The sequence below is a fragment of the Ascidiella aspersa genome, chromosome 5 (assembly GCF_963924565.1).
Source record: "Ascidiella aspersa chromosome 5, kaAscAspe10.2, whole genome shotgun sequence".
Classification (NCBI taxonomy): Eukaryota; Metazoa; Chordata; class Ascidiacea; order Phlebobranchia; family Ascidiidae; genus Ascidiella; species Ascidiella aspersa.
Window position 1 is genome coordinate 21,287,247 of NC_139451.1, and position 26,308 is coordinate 21,313,554.

Genomic DNA, 26,308 nt, shown 5'->3' on the forward strand with positions numbered 1-26,308 from the left:
ATGATTCTGAAAGTGACTTCAAGTCTAACAACACAATTAGTGTCAATATTTAAACAAACAGCTTGTGGTTTTAGTGCGCTCTGAAACTTTCTGCATTAAACAAACAGCTGTACGAACGCAACTAGTTTAAACAACAATGCAAAACTGTAGTGTATCCACCAAGAGCAAACGCCGCATTCTTTCACACGTTCTGCTACCAGTTTATTGGTTGCGCCACCAGCCATTTTAGCAGAGAGAACCCACGTACAGATGTTTGCGTTTTTTGAGAAAGGCACCGTCTGACGTAACGACGCATACCGAACGTTGCGTTTGCGTAACTTTGACAACGCGCGCCACGCATTTCCGCTTTGAACGCTCGTTAGCTAATTTGTTAATGTACAGCAAGTTTTAACCAATGGTTGCCGTTTGAACAGCTGTGATTTGGTTAAAAACATACTAAATATTATGTTTAGCATACCTTGCAATGTTGCTAAGAATATACTGTTACGTCACAAGAGAAAATCCCACGCCTGCTTTGCCTTTTAAAACGACTGAAACAGTCGTTTTTTTTTTCAGTTGAAATTTGCTTTTAAGGTTTGCTACGGTGTGGCGCCGATGTGGCGTCTCGGAGTTTCGGGAGAAGAAACGTCAAAGCATGGCAAGAACATAAGGAACAAGCAGCCGGTGGGAGGCGGTAAGAGGGCGCCGCGAGAAAAGACGTCCGAAAAAAAGAAGTCCATGCGAATGCTGCGGCCAGACGCGGAGCAGGGCGGTAGGAGGGGCTCCCTAATGGCCACCGAGCATTTGCTGAAGCGGCGGGGTTCCAGGACGGCCAGCAGGCAGTTTAACCCGGCTGAATTCGCCCAGTTTGCGAACGGGGCCATTCCCTTAGAAAAAAAAGTGAGGCGCAGTTCGCTGGTCACGACCCGACTGAACAAAGTCAAGGAGATTCAGGATCGCGTTAACAAGGTAAATTGATGACCGTACGAATTAGGCCTGTGGCCTTTTAAAATCGTCCAAATTATAAATGCTGTTGTGATGTAATGTAGGATTCCCGGGCTCCTGGTCGAGAGTTTTAGTGTTTGCCAGTAGCCTAATGGGAAATCAAATTTGCATTAAGTGTTAGATTTAAATAAGTGTGTTCTATAAAAATAATACAGACGAAAACATAAAACGGATAGATGCTCGCACAAAGCGAGAAAAAGTACTTTATCACTATCAAAACTAAACAATAAATGCATGTTGTGCCGTTGTGGGTTGCGGCGTGTCCCAAGTATAAAACTCCAACATCAAGGTGGCAGTGGTTGTTTGCTATTGGTTTATCTTGACAACAAACTCTGAAACTACTAGGCAACTAAATAAAAAATAGTAGGTAGCCAAACTTTTATGTGAAAAAATTTTACGTAGTAAAAGTTGTCAACTAGGTAGTTTGGGGTGGGGGCCATGGTGTGGTGCCCCCTCTCCAGGATCCACCAATACAACAGACATATTGCGTTTCATGAAATATGTTATTGTCTGCGACAACTGAATCATTAATGTTAACGTGTGTCCAACTTTGATAAACAATTGTCTAATCTAAATGATTGTAGGCCTACTTGTTTGTTTCTTTCGATATGCAAGTAGAAAAGCCGATTTAGAACAAAATAAAATGCACATGTCGCGATTTTCGTAGCGAGAAACACTGTCAAAGGCTGGCATGAAGTTCAAATCAAGTTAAGAGGGCACAGGTAATCTGGGAAGTCGTGGTGTACTTATGGGTAGACACTTAGGTTTGTGTCAAGATCTAGTGACCTATATATTATTATTTGCCCAAGTTAAATAAAGTAGACTAGTCTGGATATGTTGGCATGTAAAAAAACCTGTTTGGAAATCCCCATCTAACTGCGCGTTTCGAGTAGTCATTGCCTTTTTCTGGTTAGACGTGGGTACAAGTAGAAATATTCTTTAATCCCAATTGAAAGCAAACTGGCCGGGATTAACAAATATATATTCTATTTACTTTAATGGTAACATGTTTTTGCTGCTGGTAGTATTTCTACATGAGGTAACCAGGCATGATGAACAAAGCAAAAGATATATCAAGCAAAAGTTAAATCTACGTTTCTATACCTAAATCGTGCTTTATTTTTTCTTCTATTTCTGTTGCGTTATTCATATCAAGCGTTTACGCCGTCAAAATAGTTGAAATACGCTAAGCGAGGCAGCGCCAAGCCGCGCCTCTCTTCAGATCACAGAAGTGCTATACACTGCATTATGCGTGCCCTTTTCTTTCGCTAATTCTCTCGGAAAACATGATGGACGATTTAGCTATGATTTGAGGCATGCCTCAATTGTGACGTCCCAGCTATAAAACCTTGGTAAAAAAGGATCGGATGTGTGGCTGTCATAGGCGTAGCCACGGGGCCATAGCCACCCAAAAATTTATAAATATTGTACTCTTTGCGTCAGTTTTAGAGATCAATAAAAAACGTAGTTAAAAGAGTGACGAAAATAACAGATTGCTAACTCTGACTTGTCCTTTGTCACAGGCGGTCAAAGACTACGAGTCGTCGCCGCTCGAAGAAGCCAAGGAAGCTGGTTACCTCGTCAAAGATATCGAAGACAATCTATTCAACATCGAAGATGATATGGTTTGTCAACGTTGTATTCAATGACGTTTATTACGAATTGTTCAAAATTATGAACGAGTCTAAATAATTAAATGTCAATTGTGCTAGAATTTCAATTTGCCTTGTAATACACGCGGCTTTTAAAATACCAATGCCATATAATTCGATAAAAAAAACATATTGCGCTGTATCCAAACGTTATTATCGTTTTCGGCAAATAAACCGGAGTAGACTCCGGCAGTATACCAGAAAAGGAAAAATAGGGCAAACGTAATGCAACATGAAGACGTGTATTAAAGACCATTAATCCTCGTTTAAATCGAGGTCTGTGCACAATTGCTTGCAAACTCCACTCTTCTGGTAAATTACAATAACCGGAAATATTGGGTTAGGGCATGGCAGATAGATATCGACTGCATTTGCTGGAGCCTCTGTTGTTCCAATATTTTAAACCGGATCTCAACATCGACATCAGCACATTTATGCCTTTTTATTACTTATAGTGGTTCTAAATAATTTGTAACATCGCTTAATTTTCCTATTAGTTATTGCCCCTTTTCTTTTTGTGTGTTTTATTTGTTTTATTTTCACTATGTTCTAAGCTGATCATGTCTTGAGCTATAACCGAAACGTCTGTAAACAGCAAAATATGTCGATTTTATCATACGTTTTGGCCTTGTTTTTTGATTAAAATTTTGATTTGTTCTATTAAAATTTATCTAGCTTGAATATTTATTTTTGTTTCATGCAGAAACAAGTATAGCTGCTTTATTTGCCTATTTATAGCTTTAGTCAATGCAAAGTCATTAAGGGTTGTAAACACACACGAAATCGGGCGCAAATAAAAAAGCACATTTACGAGCAGATCAGAATCAACGTTTCGATTCTGCTCGAAAAGTTCCGCAAGATGACGCTGCAGCGCAACGACGAGCTGCGCTTTTTGAACGAAAGTCAGGGAGGCGAGAGAAAAAAGGAGCTTCTTGAATCCTTGCAAACCTGGATGGATGAAAATCACATGGAAGACTTGGTAGGATCTCTTATACTTAAATTCTTAGGTCTGGAATATTGTGTCACAACATATAAGCAAATAAAGAACATATCTGAATTCGTGTAGAAAATAGACAACTAAAAACGAAACCCACTTTGGTTTTGGTGTTATTGTTTTACACACAGTTATTGCTCTAAGATCGAAAGTCAGAAGAATTTGGTCTATTTTTTGCGGCCAGACGTTATTAAAAGTTTGTAACTCCTATAAATGGGGATGTTTCATTTTTCGTATTTATCGTAAAAATGTTTCAAATTGTAAAGAAAATCGCTCTCAAAGATAGAAAAACTTGGGTTTGATCGCAAAACTGTGTCTAAAGCAGTGGTTCTCAACCTTTTTCTACTGGTGACCCCTTTTTGATGCTTTCAAATGGTCGCGGACCCCTAACATATTTCTGGTGTGATATCTGCGTTTAGTTCTTTTTAGTAAATCAGTATGTCTGTCTAGTGCAGTGGTTCTCAACCGCCGGTCCGCGGACCGGTGCCGGTCCGCGTCTACTTTTCTGCCGGTCCGCCAAATATTTACAATGTTATATCTCAATTGCAAAATGCAAGGTGTTAAAAGCTTGTTCACCAAATTAAACTTCGACAGTTCCGTAATTTGCAGCATTGTGGCGTAACATAAAGTTAATTGTCTACCTTGGACCGTACGTTACAATGAGCAGTGTTGTGCCCAACTGTTTATAAGTAGGCTACACGTGGTTGAAGTCTTCTACTTTAAGATAGTTGTACGTGAAAAACTTTCGTATACAACGTATGATATAAGAAAGACAGCAGAAAATTGCTAATTTAATTGAAGTTTCCAGTCTTTGCTTTTAAGTTGCATACTTTTGTCGTAATTACATTTTGGATTGATTTTGATTTTTAAAGGTCTACCGGTCCGCAAAATTTGTTTTGAAATTTCACCGGTCCGTAAGCTAAAAAAGGTTGAGAACCACTGGTCTAGTGCACCTTGTGTTGAGTAAAGTAACACACAACACCAATTTACTTTATGACACGTTTAAGTGATTTCTGCTGCTGCATCGCCGAAGCAAGTCTTAAAATGCGTGGTAGTGTTTTTGACAATGCTAGACGAAATCTTTGAGAATGATAGAATAAATCAAAATCCAGTACATATGAACTGTTGTTATTCCTCTGCCTTCCATTTTACAATCTATTGTGTTACATCACAATGGAATTGTTTTTGTCACACTCGATGCGATTTACAACATGTTACATGGTGATTTTATCACTTACCAAGATTGTGATTAAGCACGTTACCAAGCGTTAGTTATTTCTTAGCGTTTATTAAATTGGTAATAGTATATTTATAAGTTTTTGTGGACCCCCTTAAAACGTTTTGCGGACCCCCAGGGGTCCGCGGACCCCCGGTTGAGAACCACTGTTCTAAAGGCTTTGGAAATTCGCCGTGAAATCGGCGCCAATACTACATCAGTTTGGATAAGTATCGATTCGGCACTTTGCATCGAAAATCGCGCTTAATCCGAATAATGGGACATTCCATCTTTAAAACCCGATATCGAAAAATAAACTGTCGGATTTTTTTCAGGAAGACGATGAACCTACGAGCAAATCTCCAATACCAGATGCTGAGGCCGTAAAGTAAGAGCCTTGCTGTATATCATGCGTAAACTGTTTATTACCCTTGTTTCCTCACTTGTTTATCTTTTTAATGAACTTAAGTTTATTTATTTTTAATTAAACATTTTCTGTGCGTAAAACTACGTCGTGTTTATACTTTTAAACGTAAAAAAAAATGTTAGAAAAAAATATCAAGCTTTTATTATTTGGGTTCCTTTTAATAGTTTAATTTCGACACTGTCACGTAATTTTAACAACGTTATGCTAATAATGGTATGAAGTTACATACATTTGTAGGGCGTGCCTTCCGAAAGGTTAGTACCGAAATCAGCTGGTCTAATCATGATTGTTTTGCAAGCAAGGCCGGTTAGAAAAACCACAAGCTTGCGGTGAGGTTTGAACTCCCGACCTCGGCCGTAAGCTCTGCCGGGCGGCTCAGTGAAAGCTGGTCAAAACAAGCCAAGCTTTTTAACGTTCTCCAAAAAGTTACAGTTTTGAATCTTTACAGATCATCTACTGAGTAAACCACCGTTCTAATTTCTACAAAAATTGCGTTAACCACAACATCGCCTATTGCTAATCCATATACAAGGAGACAATCCTGACTAAAATGTTCTCCTCGTTCGTATATAGGGACTCGCTGGACCAGATCGAGCAGAACTTTAAGCGCGTCTCAGCGCTGGAAGAAAAGATCCGGCAGCTGCAACGTCACGGTGACGACACCGCCTTCCTGGAGCGTCAGAAGACGAACTTGAGCATGCAGCTCAAGCAAGACGTACTCGACGACGAGTTTCGGCGCCGCCACAGCCAAGGTAAAGTGGTTAAACAGCCAGGCGTTGTGTGACCATAGTCGGTTAAACGCTAACAGTGACAAACCTCTGTAGAAAAATTGGGAAGCCCGTGTACCATAAGGATAAGTGCAAATTAAGGCAACGAATGTTCCAAGCAAGTCGGTTAGGTCAGGGCTCCGGTCAATTGTGCGAATATGTCAAGTTCCGTGTTCGGCTCCGACTCTTTCTATATTTGTTTACGTAACTAAAATAATATTCATCAACTTATAAGGATGTCATGTATTGGACCCACCCACAATACATTGCTGGGAAATTTTACACCATATGCATTATGCAATTTCACCTTAATAGTTTACAATTTGCGACCTTATCAGTTTCGAATTGTCCATGGCTACGTCAATCTCGGGGCTCGGGTAGTTTCACGTATAATCTTACTCGAGTCACGAGTCCGACCCCGACTCCGCAGCCCGGTTTAGGTTGATAGGCGATATTTTAGGTCTTCAAGTTCCTAACACAACCTTAAGGGCTGTTACAGTGGGCTTTGTGGGTTACACTCAACCCAAAACAATAAACAGAACTACTACGATTCACAGGCGACTCCAGTACTTTTTGGTCGTTGCGTTAAAGGTTGAACAATAGCATGTCGGCCGCATGCGAACTCGGACGTTTCAAGATCTCGTCTTAAAAGTAATCGCGTCCTTTAAATACCGGTATGGAAAAATGGCAGTCATTTCAGTTAACCTGTATTCATGCGACCCAAAGCATCAAAATTTGGATTATTTTGGTCCAAACGAAATGAGATGTCTGTAACCTTATCAAGGGCGCGTGTATAGGTGGTGACAACAATCGCTATATAGTGATGGACTTTTTGAATTTGTTAAAGAGACCGATTTTAGTCACTGCTAAAATTGAAACACCCACGTACGGTAAAAGGTTTACACTACTAAGGTTAGCCTGTGACTATAATTGAGGTAAAACAAAAAATTACACCAACATCAGACACAGTAATCTTGATTAAGGCGGAGTTTTGCTTCAAAATATTTACGTTTTAATTGTGGTCTATAGTCTTTACACGATCACTGTCGTTAACGAACTTCAATTTCTAAAGTCTGTTAAAACTCTTCTAACACATGAAACTTATAATTTTGTTTCTTACCTTTAAATCAAAGTCCATATACAAAAAAGAGCTGAAATGAAGTTTGTTGTACAAACTCTAGTAGAAGTAACATTGATCATTTTAGCGAACCTGACTTCAAGATAAACAAATTTTACAAAATGTGTAACCAGTGGTAATTTGATTAAAAGTCTAGTTGTAGGTAATTGTGATAAAAACGTGCCTTTAATATTGTAGTAAAACTTAATTTACCATTATTTTCGGATGACAAACCCGGCAAAACATTTGTATAAGTCAAATTAAAAATTATCCTTCGAGCCGGAGTCGAACCAGCGACCTATGGATTTCTGTGGTGTTAAGCCGCTACAGTCCACCGCTCTACCAACTGAGCTATCGAAGGAGACGACAACTCGCAGCGAAAGCAGCGGCCTAGTCTACCGTGTACGTGAGACGTCTAAATCGCGCCGCCTTCCCAACCACTTTATTATGTTTGTCCGAAATACTCCACAGCGCCGCGCAAATGAATATGAGCAATTTGAGCATTTTGCCGCGCCATACAGCACAACACATGCTGTACAGAGAAAGTTTTTTTTTAATAGTTAGATAAAGAGAAATAGAGTTTAAAAATTGGTGTTTTATCTTTAAAATGAAAGCTGTTTATCTTTAAAATGAAAATCAGTTGTTTAATAAAAAGTCGAACAGAGTGGATTAACGTGTTTATTACTTTTGCCACGCCGGAGTACGTGAGTAGACTGTTGTCGGCACCAAAGCACAGTGAGTTTGTAAAAACGTGGTCACAAACAGGGGCGGTTACAGATAAATGGAGTTACTGGGCCAAGGTCTAACAAACTATATTTCTTGTCATCTTTAACTATGCGTAAATACATATCTTTTACGTTTTTTAGTATGATTTTTACCGTGCAATTTCTGCTAAATTAGTCTATAAATTCCATAATTTCGAGCAGTATGCGAATTTATTTCATGTACCTAACGCGCTACCTTTTATATCGAATGTTTTTCAAGCTTTTTTTTAAATGAACGCAATGTGTTAATAAGTTCACTGGAGAATAACGTTTTTTTTACGAATAACTGTTTTACGGCGTTATATCGTAACGTAACTTTGTAAAATTCCTTCCTTAAAAACTGCCATGCAACCTTAGTTCGCGGCCCGCGAAATATTATTATTTTTTATGTTGTTTACAGTCGCGCAAATTCTAGCTTTATCATTATTTTAGCAGCGCAATTCTAATCTTCTTAAATACCTGCCCGCACAATAAACATTTCAATTTAGGTCCGATTTTAACAATAGTATACAGTATGAGTTCTGCGTTGTTCTTTGAATAAAATCAACCAAAAATTCTGTTCGAAATGAATTAGCGATATAACATAATTATTCTATATAGTTGAAAAGCAGTAAATCCCAACTCTAGATGAAGTAGCCTAAACTCTCTACCGCGGCAGTACAGAAACGAATGCGGTATACACTTGGATCATACTAATCCAGCCGTCACTTTTTTAAAACGCGGCAATGTCCTTTTTGAAATATTGTTCGTCCTATTTACAGTATAGGACACAATATAAGGGTCTTTTTAAGACTAGCTAATGATGACAAGAAGCCAAACTTATAAACAGCAAGATCACGTCAAACAAAACAACAGGTTCTGTCCAGCTAATGGCCATATCAAAAAAACAACGGACGAAGTTTAGACTGATTGACAACTTTGTTTTCAGAGCACTTTAACCCTTAAACGCCTACGTGGTTCTAAAGTGACCCGAGATATATATACGTACGTCCAAAATTATATTTTAGGCGACTACCGACAATGTATTGGACTTCGGGTATTCTCTAGGCCAGGGGTTCTTAACCTTTTTTTGTACGTTTTACCCTTTTAACAAAGATGAATATCAGATTTACCCCCAATATATAAAATGGTGCTCATTTATTAGAAAAAAACATCAGTTATATTCAATGCTACAGCTGCCCTTGCTTTTTGAATACGACAAATGAAGTAACTAAAAGACAAAGATGTTGTCAGTAAACTAAAAAAAGTATTAATTAGCGAAACCTAACGCTACCGACATTAAACAATAAAGAGTCGATGGATTACTAGGCTAGCTTAGAATTATCGGTTGATACGAACTAGGAAAGTATAGGCTACCAATACCTACAGCTGGCACAATTTTTCTGTCCGGCTAACTGATGTGGATAATTTAATTGATAACTCATTTTTCCCCTAAACGAGAAAATTTTCTCCCTGGGGTAAATTTAACCCAGGTTAAGAAAGGCTGCTCTAGGCATTTACTGTTCTCCTGTTTCACAGTTGTAAACCGTAAACTATGCCAAAAGTAAAGTAGTGGGCCCGTGCAAGGTAATATTAGTGTAAATTATTTTTAAAAAGTGACCTGTTAGGTCAGAAATAACTTTAGAAGTATAGCAAATAACAAATTTAGTTCGCAAACAATTCATTATCTTTTAAACACTGTATTTTCGAGCAGCGGGAAACGAAGAAGGCGGTGGCAAGGAGTTCACCTACCTGAAGAACGCAGCCACCGAGATCTACGACCTGCTGAAGAAGACACGCATGGAAGGCATGGCGCACTCGCACCAGTTCGAGGAGAACCTCAAGCATATACTGCTGCAGCTCGACGAGAAGGACAAGGATATTGAGTACCTGGATAAGCGCGTCAAACAGCAGAAGATGGTGAGCGCTGGTTCTATATGAGTGTTGTAATGACGTCATTGACTTGAATTAAGTGCACTTAAGTCACTGTTTTTAAAAGCCGTGGCTTGACTTAAGTCGTTTTACCAAAAGGACTTGATTTAACATAAGTATTTTGGACAGATGACTTGACTTGGACGTGAGTCATTTTTTGTCAATTAACTTGAGTGCACTAAAGTCACGGTTTTTCAATGACTTGACTTAAGTCGATTGACCAAAATGACTTGACTTGACTTAAGTCTTTTGAACAAATGACTTGACTTGAACTTCATTTCGTCAAATAACTTGGACTTAAATTAAGTGTTTTTTACAAAAATTTATCGTTCGTGCACATTAAGTTTTGCACATTAAACACTTTTATTACTGTATATTGCGTTTGCGTTGTTTTGTTTATTTTAATTATTGTTATAATCGGACGAGTTTACCAATTTTAATCCTATAACAGTTGAGACTTGACTCTGGGACTTAACGTGTCATTTTTGCAAAAATACTTGACTTGGACTTAAGTTATTTTTCAAACGACTTGACTGGGACTTAAGTCATTTCAAAATGACTTGTTTACAACACTGCTATATGTTGCTCGTGGACTGCTGGTGTTTCGTTTAAGGAACGAGCTTTTAGCTAAAACATTTTTCCGGCGAATATTTTTTTTATGCGATGAAAACGAACATGCGCAGTTTAAACGTTTTTACTCTTTTATATCAACTATTGCTACCAGGCATAACATTAATTAAAAACAGTTCATCTGGTAACTATCTTTCTTCTCCTACGTTGGCAAACCATACATTGTACTGCGAGGGTTGATGTCATTCACCCTGATGAAGAAGGCGACTTGAATAGGTGGCCCAAACATTGAAGAAGAAATATAATTACCGGAGGATCTGTTTTTCATTACATTTTACTCTTTTGCTGTATCAGAATTAATTCAGAGTGCTGTATAATTAACATAGTCAGAAATTCAGAAAAATAATTGGCTATGTATTTTATTATACCTTTATGGCAGGGGTTCTTAAACTTTTTTTACCGCGGACCCCTAAACTTTTTTTTTGCTTTGCATGGACCCCGGTAGACAAGAAATGCTCCAAAATGACGTCATAAATTGACGTCACAATACAAATAGACTTCATGACTCTGTTATTTCGGTCAGAAACATGTGAAAGTTAAATGGAGTCTAACTATACATTCAGTACAAAACCGTTTAATTTTGAATTAAAGTGTTTTCTTTTAAAAATTAATTACTTTAAGTATACACTAGTTTTTTAATTAGGCCTTCATGGACCTCCTAATATCAGTTCACGGACCCCCAAGGGGTCCATGGACCCCAGTTTAAGAACACCTGCTTTATGGCTATACGTAAGTATAGGGTGCTCGGTTGTGGTAGTGTACAGCGTAAAAGTGCTTAGGTACGTATATTTGTTTGTTTCAAAGGCTTCAGATCAGGAGTTAACCCTCCTTTTATCACAATGCAGTCTTTGTTACGAAGTTAAAAGCATCTATCGTCAAATTTCGGCATATAAAATATTTAATATATGTTTTTTGTCTTTATTACGCATTTTTTAAACAAATCACGACGATTTGAGTTTTATGCGATGTATTAAGGGTTAAGTTGACAAGGTAGTTTTAGTATTTAATTCTTGACTTTAATAGTATAGTTCCTAACCATCATTGTATTTGGTTTTGCGCAGTTGGTCAAGCAGTGGTATGGCGACTACGAAAAGCTTCAGAACGATCATTTTCTGACCAAAGACGAGATTCTCGCAGAGAGAAAGCAAAATAAAAAGCTTCAATCGGTACAAAAACATTTGCTATTGTCTTAAATCTTTTACGGCTGTATCAGTTTTTCTTAACGATAAGGGACCAAACATAACAGTTCAGCAAAGCTTATCATGATTATTATTGCAACTTTCTCTAAAGTAGCTATAAACGAGGCAAATTCATTAGGTTAACAGTTTTCCTTGTTGCTATACCTTTATAAGTAGCAACAAAGTTGTAGAATTCCTCATATATAAGTAGCAACAAAGTTAACAGAATAAGCTTAACACTTTTGTAGAATTCCTCGGTGGAATAATTTAATACGAATCTACAAAAGTAAGTTTGAAATCCAATTTTCGGGGATAACATCATCCACAATTTTGTTTCATTTGTATTCAGGAAATCGAAACCATGAAGAAAAACAGGTTGGCCGCAGGAGGCGATAAGGAAAGCAAAGCAGCGCAGCAGAACAAACAGGACGCAGGGAAAGCAAAGGAGCGGGAGCAGGTAATTTCCTTTGCATGGCTTTGTTTGCAAAATTGTATACTTCACTATACGCGGTTGAAAAAAAGAAAAAAACATGTAGGATGTTTCGTTAATAGTAAGGGGATTTAAACGGCCTTATTGTTTCAGGCAGGGGTTCCCAAACTTTTTTTACCTCGGACCCCTAAAAATATGTTTAGCTTCGCATGGACCAGCGTGGGCAAGAAATTTTCAGAGATGACGTCATAAATTTACGTAATGATACAAACAGGCTTCAGAAATTTGCCGTTTACGGTCCAAAAAATGTGTAATTATATAAAGACTATTTAGTGGAAAAACGTTTTATTTTTTACTATAGCCTACTAATGTCTTTGAAAAATAGATTGCTCAAATGTACACTAATAGTAGGTATAGCTATTAGGTTCTACAAATAAGTGTTTAAATTTACCTGTTTGAAATTTATTGCCAACAATAAATGCTCCATTGTTAACAAATATTACCATAAAATAATCTGAAGAAGCTTCACGAACAAGAATGAACCGGGATTCCACATTAATTGCTTGAGGCTACACGTACCATATAAACAGCCTTAATGTCAAGAAGCCTACAAATGGGGCGCCCATGCATACCCTCAAGATCCAAAAATCACAACTTTGATGCCTAATGCCGACCAAAAACTACAACCGTTCGGCCCTAAACAGAGAGCGAAAAAATTACGGTCCTTTAGAGCAGTGCTTCACAACCTTTTTCAGTTCGCAATCTAGTTTTATTGCAAGTTTTAATGTGCCCACAATGATATATGACCAAATGAATGAAAATAAAGTTATTGAGAAAATAAACTATGTACATTAACTCTTGTTTAGCAAAAATTTAAAATGCAACTAACTGGAAATAAAATTCAACAGTTACATAAAATCTGCATCTTTACTATTGGCGTACGTAGTACGTACTAATTCGACACAACACATCTAATTGTAAGGTATTTGTTACATCGTTACATAAATGTTATGTAATGATAATGCAATAATTCCCCGATCTAATAGAAAAGTGTAACATTTAGCTTCGCGACCCACTGGTTGGAAAGCACTGCTTTATAGATTTATAGTAAGATCCTATTCCTAAGTGGTAACCCAAACGTTTAAGTAATAGGCCTTGGGTGGCAAACCATCGAAGTGCATCGCTGTTTTGTTTTGTGCTTTCTTTTATTACGGCGTGTTGCAATCGCAGCACTTTGCCTCGGTCAAGCAGAAACTGGAGGTGGTCAACTGGGCGCTGAAGGAAAAGGAACAACTGGTCGACGAACAGCAACGACAGATCCAGCAACTTAAGAACGCACTCCGCAAGAACAGCACCTACTGCCCCACTGAGTCGCTCTACAAACCGGTGACCGTTGAAAAGTCGGGCAGCTCTGGCAAGCGCACCTCGTAAGCGTTTCTTTTTGTTGAAATGGTTGTTGTTTTGATTAGGCATAAATGATGCCTGTAGGTATGTATATGATACCTAACTTTTTATTGTAACACCGATACCCGATAAAGTTAAAACTAAAAGGCAATTTTTTCTAGGTTATTAGGCAAAAATTTGCTTTCGCGTGAAGAAGCTTCACCATTCAATGTAAACCTATACTACTTTTTTCTTTATAAATTTACCTTCCATGGTGGTGATCGGTGGGTTGCATCGCAATTCATGGCTGAAATTCCTGTATTAACGATTTACTCGCTGCCAGTTGCTATTTGGCTTAATGGAAATTATAGCGTAAGAAGTAAGAACCTAAACATGTCGAACAGCATACAATTAAAAACACATTTTGTATATTTTATTGTCTCGTCAAGTTAATTGTTTTGCCACAATTCCATTTTAAGCGTTCTGCACGTATATATATTAACAGACCGCTGTTCGCACCACGTTCAAGAATATAACTCAGTTTTCACTCCCAGAAGTGAACTTTTTGTTTTATTTCCAGGTCAACCAACGTTCCCAGCACCAAGGATTCCGGAACGAGGATGACCAGCCTGGTGCCTCCCCCCACCCCTAACAACGGCCCCGGCGGGGGAAGAGAGCTGGAAGTCGAAATACTCAAGAGCAAACTCGCCGGCATAGAACTGGAAAACAAGGTTTTGACGGAGAACGTGACCAAGGTTTGTGCCGATTTGTGTCTTTTATAGCTTTGTCAAAGTTTATGGTTATATTTAATTAATAAACTTTTCCATTTATATAAATTCCTGCCGAAACGGCGCTTTGGTAAAATAGTGCAGGTACGCGGTACGGTAAAAAAATGTTGTTTTAAAAGGCCATGCCCCTTTTTCACTAGGCTATCCCGCCATCTCCTCAATAATATAAACTACGATTTCAGCTATATATTCGTGCACGACATCAAACGATAACCCCAGGTTTTTTATAATGAGTTGTTTTAGAGTGTATGACGTACCGGTGTGGCGTAACTTTGCGACGTTGGGCTGAAAATTTTTATATGTCCGGTAAAAAAATTTACTTATTTTACCCCTGGTTAAAACGTTATTAGCAATATTGGATTGTTGATAAAAAAAATATACGAAATTTATTAGTCCAGGTTTAAAGCGCAATATAGTTCTAATTGTAATCACATGCAAATAAAAAGAATATAGAAGAAAGCTAATCGAACTTTCATGGCTTCTTTCGAATATATTTTTTTACGTATTTGTGTGTAAAGAGTATCCTCCGCGTGACGTTTATATATTTTAGGACACAAGAGAAAGTGAGTTTAGATTAATGCATTTCTATATAGACAAGCCCACTAATATGGAACCCAAGCCTCTTTAAAGACCTACCTTTTTGTAATGCCAGTAGTTAAAAAAGATTAATTAACAGTACAGTTATAAAATCGAGTTTGTTTTACCCATCTTTCAAAGAACAGTACACGTGCGTGTTCAAACTATTGCTTAATAGTCAGTCAGTGTGGTTAATAATACTTTTCATACAGATGAAAGACGATATCGCAAAGCATTCTCCCAAGGTTTTGATGGCCAAGGTATGTGTAGTTAAATTGATGGACTTTTTTAGAGTGAGTAATATATTTTTATGTAGCTGCCATTATTAGTGTGGTAAACAATATATTTTTAAATGACTTAAGTTTCAGTCCAGTCATTTGTCTAAATAACTTAAGTCCATGTCAAGTCATTTAAAAACAGTGACTTAAGTCAAGTCATAGACTCAAGTGAATACAACACTATAGCTGTTAGCATCAAACTCAACAGTATCATCTAAAGGCTGTAGTGACTTAAAGATAATAATTATTTTTTAGTGACTTATATGAATCTTAGAAATGTAACATGTTCTTAAAGAAAGGACATTTTATCATCGTGAAATTTTATCATAGAACACGCAAACAGATGACGTGGCGAAAGACACAGTCCCATCTGTGATTACCAGGTCTCAGACAGTTCAGGCAGACCCTGTTCCGGCTTTGCAATTTAAAAAAGGTTTTCCGTAATACTTTTTTAGGAAATTTGAAAAGTATTTTGTAAAGCTACAAGCCTAACGTTTGCCACAGTTTAAAGTGTTAAACAATCGACGTTCCTACAATATTCACGTTACGGTCGATTGCATTTGTTTGTCGTCGGTGGACAATCAGTGTTTTTTTGGTGATATTCAAAATGTTCTTTCGAATAACAAAATCTGCCTGAATACAAATTGTGAAAAACACACGATTCTGATTGCACATCAAAGATAAAGAAACCCGAAATTCAGTTGGTTTGTTACATAATAAATATATTTCGCTCCTAAAAGTATCATCAGTACTAAAAACACAGCAAAATATAAAGCAAGATGCACCTAATAAACTTATTTTCTGTGAACTCAGTTCTCTACTTAGTTTAATCTTAAGTGTACGGTGATTGAGTTGGTATTGTAGAATTTTTTTTTATTATAATAAGCCATGTTTTCTCCATAATTTCAAGGAAAAAGAAAGGGTTCGATAGATAAAAAAAAAAAATAAAGCAATAAGCTTGCAAAGCCTTAGTGACCTTGTAAGCATTGTTCAAGGTAATTCTGCACCTTTTTATGCACAATTTGATATCTTCATAAGCCCCATTCAATATATTTAGATGGTTTCTATTTTATTACGTCTGGTAGCCAAGGAGCGTCGTCAGCTTTACCAGTCGGCGCGCAAAATGCAGGAGAAGCTGGGTGACAACTGGAGCGAAACGGCCCTCATGATGACCGAGCTGGAGCCCGATGACGTCACCGAGCTGGAACACGGGCTGACGTGCGAGAACGACTACATACGGATGTTTTCTGTAAGGGCTTTATTTTTTGTTTTTTGGGGGTTTCTTTCATTTTCTTTCAGAGGCTGATTTAAAAAAATATTTTTTTTCTATATATATACAGGGCTTTTGTGTACCGCCAAAGTTGACTATACAACATTGAAAACGTTAACAACCTGTAGCCTTCAAAAGTCATTTATATTAAGCTATATTTAAGTTTTGCCTTCAAAAGGCAATACTTCTCAAACCAAAAATATGTTTTAAGTCATGTCCTATATTGGACGATAATTTGCTCAACAAGTTATGAAAGACGTTGAGCTCATGTAATCGCTGATTTTACGGTTTACTGTGACATCGAAACAACATGTCTCGCGATATCTTCTATAAAATGATACATAGTATTTACTTGTCTTTATAAAAGGGTTCACCTACCGACCAAATAGCAGGCGACGAGAAAGGAAACGACGAGGAAGAAAACGACGAGAAGCGAAAGGTTTAGGACGGTTTTATTTCTTAAAATAATACTTTTTTACCTGCGTGAAGGTTATGATTACATTTTCTCCCTTGTAGTAAATTGTAATCATTTTCCTATTTCCTTTGTAGTAGTTTGTTATAATTCGCACTGACCCCACTGTTTTGTTTGCGGTTTGTGCTACATTTTACCCTGTTTTGCAGATAGACGAGCTGCGTGAAGCAAGGGACGACATGATTTCGTGTCGGGTATTTCATCGCCATTTGTTATTAGATTACGGCTTTGCTTAACTTTAAACACAGAATAGACCAGTTGAAATTTTGCGCTTCTCGAAACGAAGCTACATAGCTTCGTTTTCGCGGTCAATATTGTGTCCAAAGAGCGCAATTGCGGCCGGGACGGAATGGTGTTCTTCTCTTTAAATGTGGTGTTACCACGCAGGTAACGAGCAGCGTTCAGCAATTGACTGAACAAATGCTGATGGGAAAAGACCCTCAGATTCTAGAGCAAAATAACCTGGCGGGAATCAAAACTATTCATAGCGAGGTAGGCAATAAAAACAAAAGCACATATTACCTAAATCGTTTGTCGCAGCAATTTTTAAACGAAATTAATTTCAATTGTCCGGATTTATTGATTATTTAAATATACCGCCCCACCCGCAATAAATTACTACATTTAAATGAATTAAACATTCTTTAAACGTTTCTAAAGCATACCCCAAGTCAATCATTTACTAAACTATTGAAGAGAAATATATTTCGCTATAAATGCCATAACCAGTCTGTAAAACAATCAGTTGAATTTGCCTTTATATCTATATTTACTTATTTGTTATTTGGTGAGCCCACTCTTATGTTTCAGTTGTTTCTTAACGACTGATATTCTAAATGCCTCATAAATTGACTAAATATGATTATTATCGATTATGCTCCAGAAAATAAATTGTCAAACAACCTTGAAGTAAAAATGGTCAATAATAATCAAACGCCACCTTTTATGAACGCGCTTGCTTAAACGACGCCATTTCACCAGATGGAAGGTATGATCAAGCACGTGTCGGGGTTCGTGAACAAAATCCAGGCGGTGATCGGTTGTCAAACTGGGATGATGAACGAAGCAAACGAAACGATAAAACGTTCGCTTCCCAGCCAAGTGCAAAACAAACTGGATAAGGTATGGGTATTTATTTACATGCCAATGTTATCAATCTCGTTACTATTAAAACGAATTAAAGGCCTAGAGTAGAATATCGGAGTTTTGCTCTAAAACAGGTGGTTCGACTGGGGGTCCAAGGTGCTTCACGATTTTTATGTATTCTAGCGCAAGGTTCCCATTTTATGGGTTCTTAGCGCTGTACGTTTTACTGCAGTAAAACCTATATTCCACTTTAACCTTAAAACTGCTATTAGACAAATCGTAAAAACTGTGCTGCCCTTCAACTAATTCTAATGCTTTGCAGCGAAAATGGTGAAAGCAAATGATTCTGGTTGCACATCAAAGATAAGGATAAAACCAAGTACAGAACTTAGAAACCGAAAATCAGTTTGTTTAAATGTTATAATATGATAAATATATTTCGCTATAAAAAGCATCGAATGAATCAATTTAAACAAACTGGTTTTCGGTTTACTAAGTTCTGAACTCAATCTTTATTATTGATGTGCAACCAAAATCGTTTGTTTTCACCATTCTGATTCAGGCAGATTCTGTTATTCAAAAGAAATTTCTGATTATACAGCTGACACTAAAAACATATTTTCTCTAAAACTGGTTACACACTTTGCGTAGTCTATAGCCTAAGCTCGCCAGCCTTTGGCGCATTAGGTGGCATTATTGTTCCTTTAGCGCTGCAAGGTGTTCTGCTCATTTTGTTCGCAACAACGTTTAATGAGACGACATTTATTCTCAGGGCCGGGCGAAAACCGGCAGCCGGTCACAGATGAGCCTGTCGTGCTCCGAACACAGCCAGGAATGGAAGGACATGAGCTTGGGAGAACAGGTTTGGATTAGCTACGACTGGAAATAAACGATAATATCGGATCGGAGTCGATACCGATACCAAATATATTAGTATTGATACTGAACAGATACTATAGGGTGGTATCGTTGCCGATCCGATGCCGAATTAATAAATGTATTCAAGCCATGATTTTGGAACCAACGGGGAGATTTATACTTTAAACTAAGTGTAAAATAACGACCTATACATAATTAATCTTTTTATTGTCATAAAGCTAGTTTTTTGGCTCATAACTTACCTTTGAACGGTTCAATTCGATCTATTTTTCTTAATTTTAGCATAATAATGACGTAATTTGGTAGCGGATCGGATCGCTTTAGTTTTTTGTCAAAATATCAAGTATGGGTTTTAAAATAAAATGTCAAATATTGTACACCCTACCGCTGGGAACCTGTTCGGTTAAAGATTTTACCGCTTTGAGATTTGTCGATGTAAGAATTTTAGGCATGCAGTCAAAAACAAAACACGCTGGTAGTCGTGGGACTGTATTCTCATCTATAAATAAGCGCATGTGACCATTGCGAAACATAATATTCTGTTTAATATAAAGTCAGAGTTTCGTTTAATAATCATTTAAACTTTTTTTTCGCAGATTCGATGCAAGTTAAAGGTGGTAGAAGACTCGATGCGAGCCAACGTCCACGGCGCCATGAACGTGTATATTAGCGAAGTGGCCAAACAGGTATTCGCTGTTCTTGGCAATAAACGACAATATGCACGCCTATGTGTCAGGCAAACCGATTGACGTTTTTAAACAGAACTTAAAAATAAGGAAACAGCAGAATACTTCAGGAGATAACATCAAATAGTCCATCTATGTCAGGTCTTCGCTCGTTATATCCGATTTTTAAGTTCATAGCTTACCGCTGGCTGTAGGTATTCTAGCTTTGCTAAACTTGCAATAGGCCTACATCTTTAACCGGGGTAAATACCATTTGTCCCGAGGACTTCCAGTGTGTTTCACGAAAGGCCCCGCTATCGTTGGTTAGAAAGAATAGGCCTAGTTCACAGTTGATCACAGATTTGCATACCTGATTCAGTTTGTGGTAAAAAATTAAGTCCTTTTTAAAACTATACTCACATTTAACAATACAAGGAGCTCCACCTGTATTTTGCAGCATGCGGATTACAGTGACATACACACTTCGGTAAGCGACGACCCGAGATTGGAGGTGAAGCAACTCATACCTAACACCGACCCAGTAATCCGGAACATTCAGAACAAGGTCGAGTCGTCGGTGCGCTACATGGCCAGGATCACTCGTGCGGAACGCGGCACGGACATGAGCCCGATCAAGCGTAACGCAATATCGGCGGCCAATCAGCAGGCGGGAGGCGAAGGCAATGCTGCTGGTTTGTCTTCGTTTGTTTTGATTCAAATTTAACAGAGTTGTACCATTAATTAATCTGTGTTGCTTAGTTTCGTATTTTATGCTTTATGTCTTTTTTGTGTCTAAAAAAACGGTCTGCTCCAAAGCGGTTTGTCAGTTGGGCCTAAGTCACTTACAACTACCTTGGTCCTATTGTGTAGTTCTTTCTGGAAACATACATAGAATAAACACATAAAAATACACTATAAAAAACTTTCAAATTTGCTAACAAAAAGTAATGCACGCCCAGCTTCTTTCGACGTTAAAATCCCATTTTCGTAATTGGTGATACCGTTGGCTTAATAGGCAATTTCATCGGTGATACGCAGTTCTTAACTAAGTTAAACAAGACTATTATATGTTACATACATAAATGGACAATATGTATATTAAAATGGGGTAGGCTAAAGTATAAAAATGTTTTTTTACGGTTTGTTAAAAGACTTATTTTCAATATTTTCATAATAGTTTTTTTCGACCGTAAATAGCAGAGACTGTATTTCACTTCACTTGCTTCTAAGTTATTAAGACGGGCGTGATACAAAAGCTAATAAATTAGTTAAGATACCGAACCCCAAAAATGGATATGGTTTAGTTTTCGATTTGAAAAATTATTATTAATTATCTTTTAATTTGATAAAAAATGTGAACAAAAAAGTTTCGTATATTTACTTTTAATTACAGAGTTGAACTACAAGTTCTAGTTTTTAAAGGGTTTTACAACACACTTGATCTTTAGGCTACAATCACAAAAAAATACTCAGCAGTTTGTTTCGTACCTCTTCGCAATACGCGACAACACTAAAAAATTCCTGACCTTTTAACAAACCTCCCACCGTTTGGTCTTTGCAGCGGTTTCAAGTGCGAACTTGGGACGACAGGCCGGCACCAACAAGTCGATGATGGGAAAGCGAAAACACGGCCTGAGCTTTGGCAACGCTGGAAACGCAGAAGACCAGCAGAGGCCGCTGTCCTTATTTGGCCACGCGACCATCGATCATGGCGGCGGGCCTGGAGTGAACAGGAAGAAGCACAGCATTAACGGAAAGCCGGCAACCACCGAAGGTGCTTGTTGGCTTGAAGTTAACAGCAAAAGCTCGACGTTTTAAGATCATGTGTTGACTGAAACCCACAAGACGCCTTTGAATACGTACCATCGCGTTCCAGCATAGCTAACCCCAGGGGGGTGAAAGTAAAATAATTTTATTACCGAAACGCATGAAATTTTTTAGAGAAAAGTCAGTAAGTTACGTCATAACGATACCTCTAAAGCAGGGGTTCTTAAACTGGGGTCCGTGAACCCCTTGGGGTTCTGTGAACTAGTTTTAGGGGGTCCACGAAGGCCTAATTGAAATATTAGTGTACATTTAAAAAGTTTAAATTTTTTTTAAAGAAAACGCTTTAATTAGTAATTAAACGGATTTGCACTGTAAGCATTTAGACTCCATTTCACTTTCACATTTTTGGACCGAAATAAGCAGATTTATTAAGTTTATTTGTATTGTGACGTCAATTTATGACGTCATTTTTTTAATTTTTTTTCCCTACCGTGGTCCACGCAAGGCCAAAAAAAATTTTAGGGGTCCGCGGTAAAAAAAGTTTAAGAACCCCTGCTCTAAAGCATGTAATCTTATGAAACCTAAATGATCATTCGTTGTAGTGAACAAATGTGTAACTTAAAGCCCAAGTTTAAATACATTTTAGGAGATGGAGGGAAGATCTGGTAAAAAGGGACATGGTCTGGGTACAAATAACATTTTATAACATTTTTTTTACTGGTACGGCGTACTAGCAAAAAATTTTTTTTTTCCAGAAATTCCACTTTTTCTACTGTGTTTAAAAATCCGATGCAAAATTAAAAGCAATGTGATGTATATAAGCTCGAAGCGATTAACAATGGTGAACCTATTAAATTGTTTTCTCGTTATACTGTACTCTATAATTTATAGTTCTCAATAACCCGACTATTTAAACGGTCTGTTTGGATTAAATAACATAAGTAGATTTGTACACCATTTTTTCTTCATGTTCTGTCTATATTTTAGATTAACAGTTAATTGTGACTGTAGAAAAGGTTTTAGCAGTCCGTTACGCTGTTCGATAACATGATATAATAATATGCCAATATAGAAGGGCCGGATGAAGATATAAAATCACGATATATATTACGCTAATATTATTTTCAGTAGCAGGCCGGGCGACGACAAGACAAGGGCAGCAGAGGGACTTTCACCTGTTACACCCCAGACGCAATAAGCTGAAGCCTGAACTGCGGGGACTGGGAATGGTCGTCAAGAGCTGTAAGTTGCCCTGGATCTACAACATAAGGCAGTGTTTCTCAGCCTTTTTATGGATAGCGGCACCCCTAAGAAATAATAAATATTGTGTCACCCCTATAAGATTTTTCCATAGGTAATTTACTCAAATGTCACAATAAACGGAACTGGAACAACACACATCAACTCTACGCAACGTAGGAAGTTTTAATTGGATTTATTCCATTATAATCTTACACAAAAAGTTGAAGAGTTATGCAAAAATCAGAATTTTAAAGAAATATGTCGCGGCACCCTTGGGGATTAGAAATGGCACCCCAGGGTGGCGCGGCACCCCGGTTGAGAACCACTGACATAAGGGTTAAAAGTGTGAGGAGAATAAATAACTATGCCAAATAGAACGTCACTCTAGCGTTTGCTTTTTGTGACATTGTTCTTATTCTTTTTTACAAATTTTTTTGCTGAACGTTTGCAAAAATTAGAAAGGTCTAGTTTGATCACGCAGTGAAACATATTTGTCTTACTGGCTTTTTTGTTATAATGTTCACTAAATCGATTCTTTATTTCTTTTAAGAGATTCTTAAATGCAAAACGTTTGTTAGTTATATACAAACTTATTTTGCACAAGGTTTGAATCATAGGGCTTAATTGATTTGCTAACTTAGCTGCATTTGCTGTTAAGCTTTTTTTCGAAAAGGTTATCATACTAAGATATAAGTTATACCGATATTTATACTTTAGCACCATTAGACAAAAAAAAAATTGATTTTGAAATGCTGGCAAATCACATAATGGTACAGTTCAAAGAATAGCCATTTATCATGCAACACTTTTACCCGTTGTTGTTATAGTCAATAAGATGTACGTAACAGCATCTCTTTTTTAGCACCAATCCAAAAGGAATCCTACACACCGGTAGGCAAGCCGCAAACCGCCATAAACCTGATACATCGCACAGGCACCGCCGCAATCCCGATATCACAATCCTACCAGGACCCAAGTAAGAACCACTGAAGTTAAATTTGACTTTAAGTAGGCCTATACAAAATGTTGTTAATGCCGTTGAAAGAGGGCGTATTTAAAAAATCAAAGGTTCTTGTAGGCACAGCGTCAGAAATTAGAGATGTATGTTAGATAACGTGATAATTTCGACACCCGACATATTTGAGGAAAAAAGTACGGCCGTCCGCAATTCATACCAAATAGCGCGGTATTATCAATATACAGTAGCTTATACCATTGATAAAATTGAAACGTGAAAAGCAATGTTTTTTTGTTTTTTCAATAAAAAATACATTTTAATGTGAAAAACACTTTCAGTAGGATCACAAGCATGGCTGAATGCTTTTTACTAATTTGGTATTGGTTCGACCTATTGGGCCACGTGGCCATGGCCCCGCTTAAACTATATTTTTGCCCATTTTAGCTAAGCGAATCTTATTATGTTGCTAGAATGTCTTAGCCCATATTGATAAAATTATTTTTGCTTAAAGGCTTTCTACGCCTTATCGCAAAATCGAATTAAAATTTTGGGCAACTTACAACATATAAAGGCGTTTTACGCTTTGAGCAAATCGATTATATCGTTATAGCTTTTGTATTGAAAGTAACACCTGTCCTGTCTAAAACGTAATGTTTGGTGTTCTTACGGTTACTTTTTATGACGTCAAGTTTAAATATAACTTTGCCACGTCGCGGTATGACATAACTTTGATACGCCATCTCTCAAAAAATCATCATGCCCCCAAACTATAGATAGCCTACGCGTCTGATTTCGATCCGATAATGTTTGCCGGTTTAAAATATGACTCTTTATTCGACATAAGAAGTCCCCTACTCTTGTTGCCGTTTTTTTGCTTTATTATTACCCGAGTAGACTATTAAGTGAACATGCGACTTTTGTGATGTCGATATGTAACCGACTGTGATGTGAAAAAAAGCTATACTTGATAAAAACAAAGCCTCATTGGTCTTATTTGGTGTATAATCCGTATGTTTTTATTTCAGGAGTAACGAGGGAAATGACGCTCAGCGAGCTACAGAATCAACTCACGACACATATTCCGAACATGGTACAATTATGCCAATTCGACATTGTTCATCCGGCAAAATTTTTATTACAGTGCCAATGGCCTTTAGTTGCAGTTATATTGCCCTGAATAAGATTGCCTGAATAGGTGATCGAAACGTTGGCACTTCAAAAAAATTTTGCCGGAAGAACAATAATTGTACAATTGAAACAATGCCTGGCAGCAACAGCATGTTCATGGTATAATTATGTTAGTAGTGTGACCTTTTAGATGCAGTGACAAAACTAATGAAACAAACCTATATTTAAGCGTCGTTTTCAACAAAATACAAACGTGTAAGTTATTAGTTTGATTTCTACAAAATTGGGGAACATAATCTCAATAATTCATTTTTTTCACTAAAACACTCAAACGTCAGACAAGTCATCTGTTTAAATCTAAATAACAAAAAGCCGCTTGTACGAAATGTTTAACTCGAATAGGCCATAATAATTGTGTAAAAAAGGCATTTGTCAAACGATAGCCTAGGCTTTTTTTTAATTTTGTTTCTAAAAACGCTTCTCGCAGCCTGAACTGTTTTGTCGCTTTAGAAGCCCGGTCAGCAGCAGCAGATCAGACGCCCGCAGTTCGACCGACACCGGGGAATGCCCGGCGCTGAACCGGGCGCCATCTCACCCAACTTGGTCATGGGCCAGTTGACGAGAGCCATTAACCCGCTCAGTCCAGGATTCGTCAAAGAAGTGAAGCTGCCCAAGATATTTTAGAAATGCGCGCGCGGCGAAAAATACAGGAGTTTTATAAACTGCGAAGCCGTTGTGTTGCCTTGTTTGTTTCCGTTTTAGGGCATAGCAGCAGACTGCGTTGATGGTAAAGGTATGTTAGAAAGCGTTTTGCGGAAATACTGATAGTTTGTGCGTAGAGTTTAATTGATTTCCGCTGTTTGACATCTGATATCCCAACTTTTACGTCTATGAATAAGCTATTGTTGCCAGGCATAATATATAACGGAATGTTGCTCTTCCAGCAGAATATATAATATATCGACGTTTCGTCTTCATCAGGATACTGACGTTACATGTAAAACAGATTTACGTCTATGTTCACAAATGTGAATTTTAACCTAAGCGTAATTATTCGTCAATTCCTTGAATTTGTGCTTTCCACGAGAGGAGTTAAAAGTCACCCATTTTATTGGACGGCGATCTTATTTTATGTGCCATAGATGAAATAAAAAATAGTCCATATGTTATATGCATTATGGCAAGCGAACGTTTTCAGATTAAAGGCCCTGCGTAATATTTTTAATTTTTCTATGTTTACAAAGCCCAAAACGCAGTGGACACGGACTACAAAATGCAAGTTTCGCCAAATTATTTAGTGAATGCATTTTTTCATACAGCCTTAGAATATGGCCAATATGATGAGCAATTCCTATCACTTTTTTACGCTCCGTGTTGAGTTTGTTTACACGATTTTTGTAAAGCCTTTCAGATGGTAAAATAATATAAGGCGTAAGTATACTCCAAAAGCATAGGCGTTCAACCTTTATGAACAAAGGACCAAATTTATGTTTGAAAAATGTTCACTGGCCATCATTAAGCAACATGGCGATTGATTTCATATCTAAAAAGTGTGCTTATTACTAATTAGCCTAATTTATCAATGCGAAACTTTATTACAAAGTCTTAAGATATTTGGCTCGAATGACGTTATACAAATACGAAGATATTCCAGGTAATCGATCTCGCAGTCCAGTCAATCGGACACTAAAATATTATCAAAATAAGTTATTTAAATAAAGATTCATAAACTGATTACAAGTAGAA

At 37.5% G+C, this 26,308-nt stretch overlaps 1 protein-coding gene and 1 non-coding gene across 2 annotated transcripts; one reads left to right on the plus strand and one right to left on the minus strand.

Annotated features, from left to right (window-relative positions):
• Positions 1 to 25,246, plus strand: LOC146145370 (uncharacterized). Its single transcript, XM_083390542.1, has 25 exons — positions 1 to 12; positions 574 to 948; positions 2,508 to 2,609; positions 3,454 to 3,615; positions 5,182 to 5,234; positions 5,847 to 6,025; positions 9,615 to 9,820; positions 11,524 to 11,628; positions 11,990 to 12,097; positions 13,301 to 13,497; positions 14,034 to 14,208; positions 15,030 to 15,077; positions 16,153 to 16,344; positions 16,733 to 16,804; positions 16,987 to 17,031; positions 17,225 to 17,329; positions 17,819 to 17,959; positions 18,696 to 18,785; positions 19,399 to 19,488; positions 19,925 to 20,159; positions 21,029 to 21,241; positions 22,363 to 22,476; positions 23,339 to 23,452; positions 24,460 to 24,524; positions 25,073 to 25,246. The coding sequence occupies exons 1-25, from the start codon at positions 1 to 3 to the stop codon at positions 25,244 to 25,246; spliced, it is 3,372 nt and encodes a 1,123-aa protein (XP_083246668.1).
• Positions 7,428 to 7,518, minus strand: Trnay-gua (transfer RNA tyrosine (anticodon GUA)). Its single transcript is given in 2 exon segments — positions 7,428 to 7,463; positions 7,482 to 7,518. It is a non-coding gene; the product is annotated as a tRNA-Tyr (tRNA).
• Positions 25,247 to 26,308: the final 1,062 nt, after the last annotated feature.

Bases quoted from the DNA above. Each gene is read 5' to 3' on its own strand.
- LOC146145370 (XM_083390542.1), top strand. The intron at 15,078-16,152 runs GTATGTGTAGTT...CAATATATTTAG, and splicing joins CCAAGGTTTTGATGGCCAAG to ATGGTTTCTATTTTATTACG. The intron at 17,330-17,818 runs GTAGGCAATAAA...CCATTTCACCAG, and splicing joins TCAAAACTATTCATAGCGAG to ATGGAAGGTATGATCAAGCA.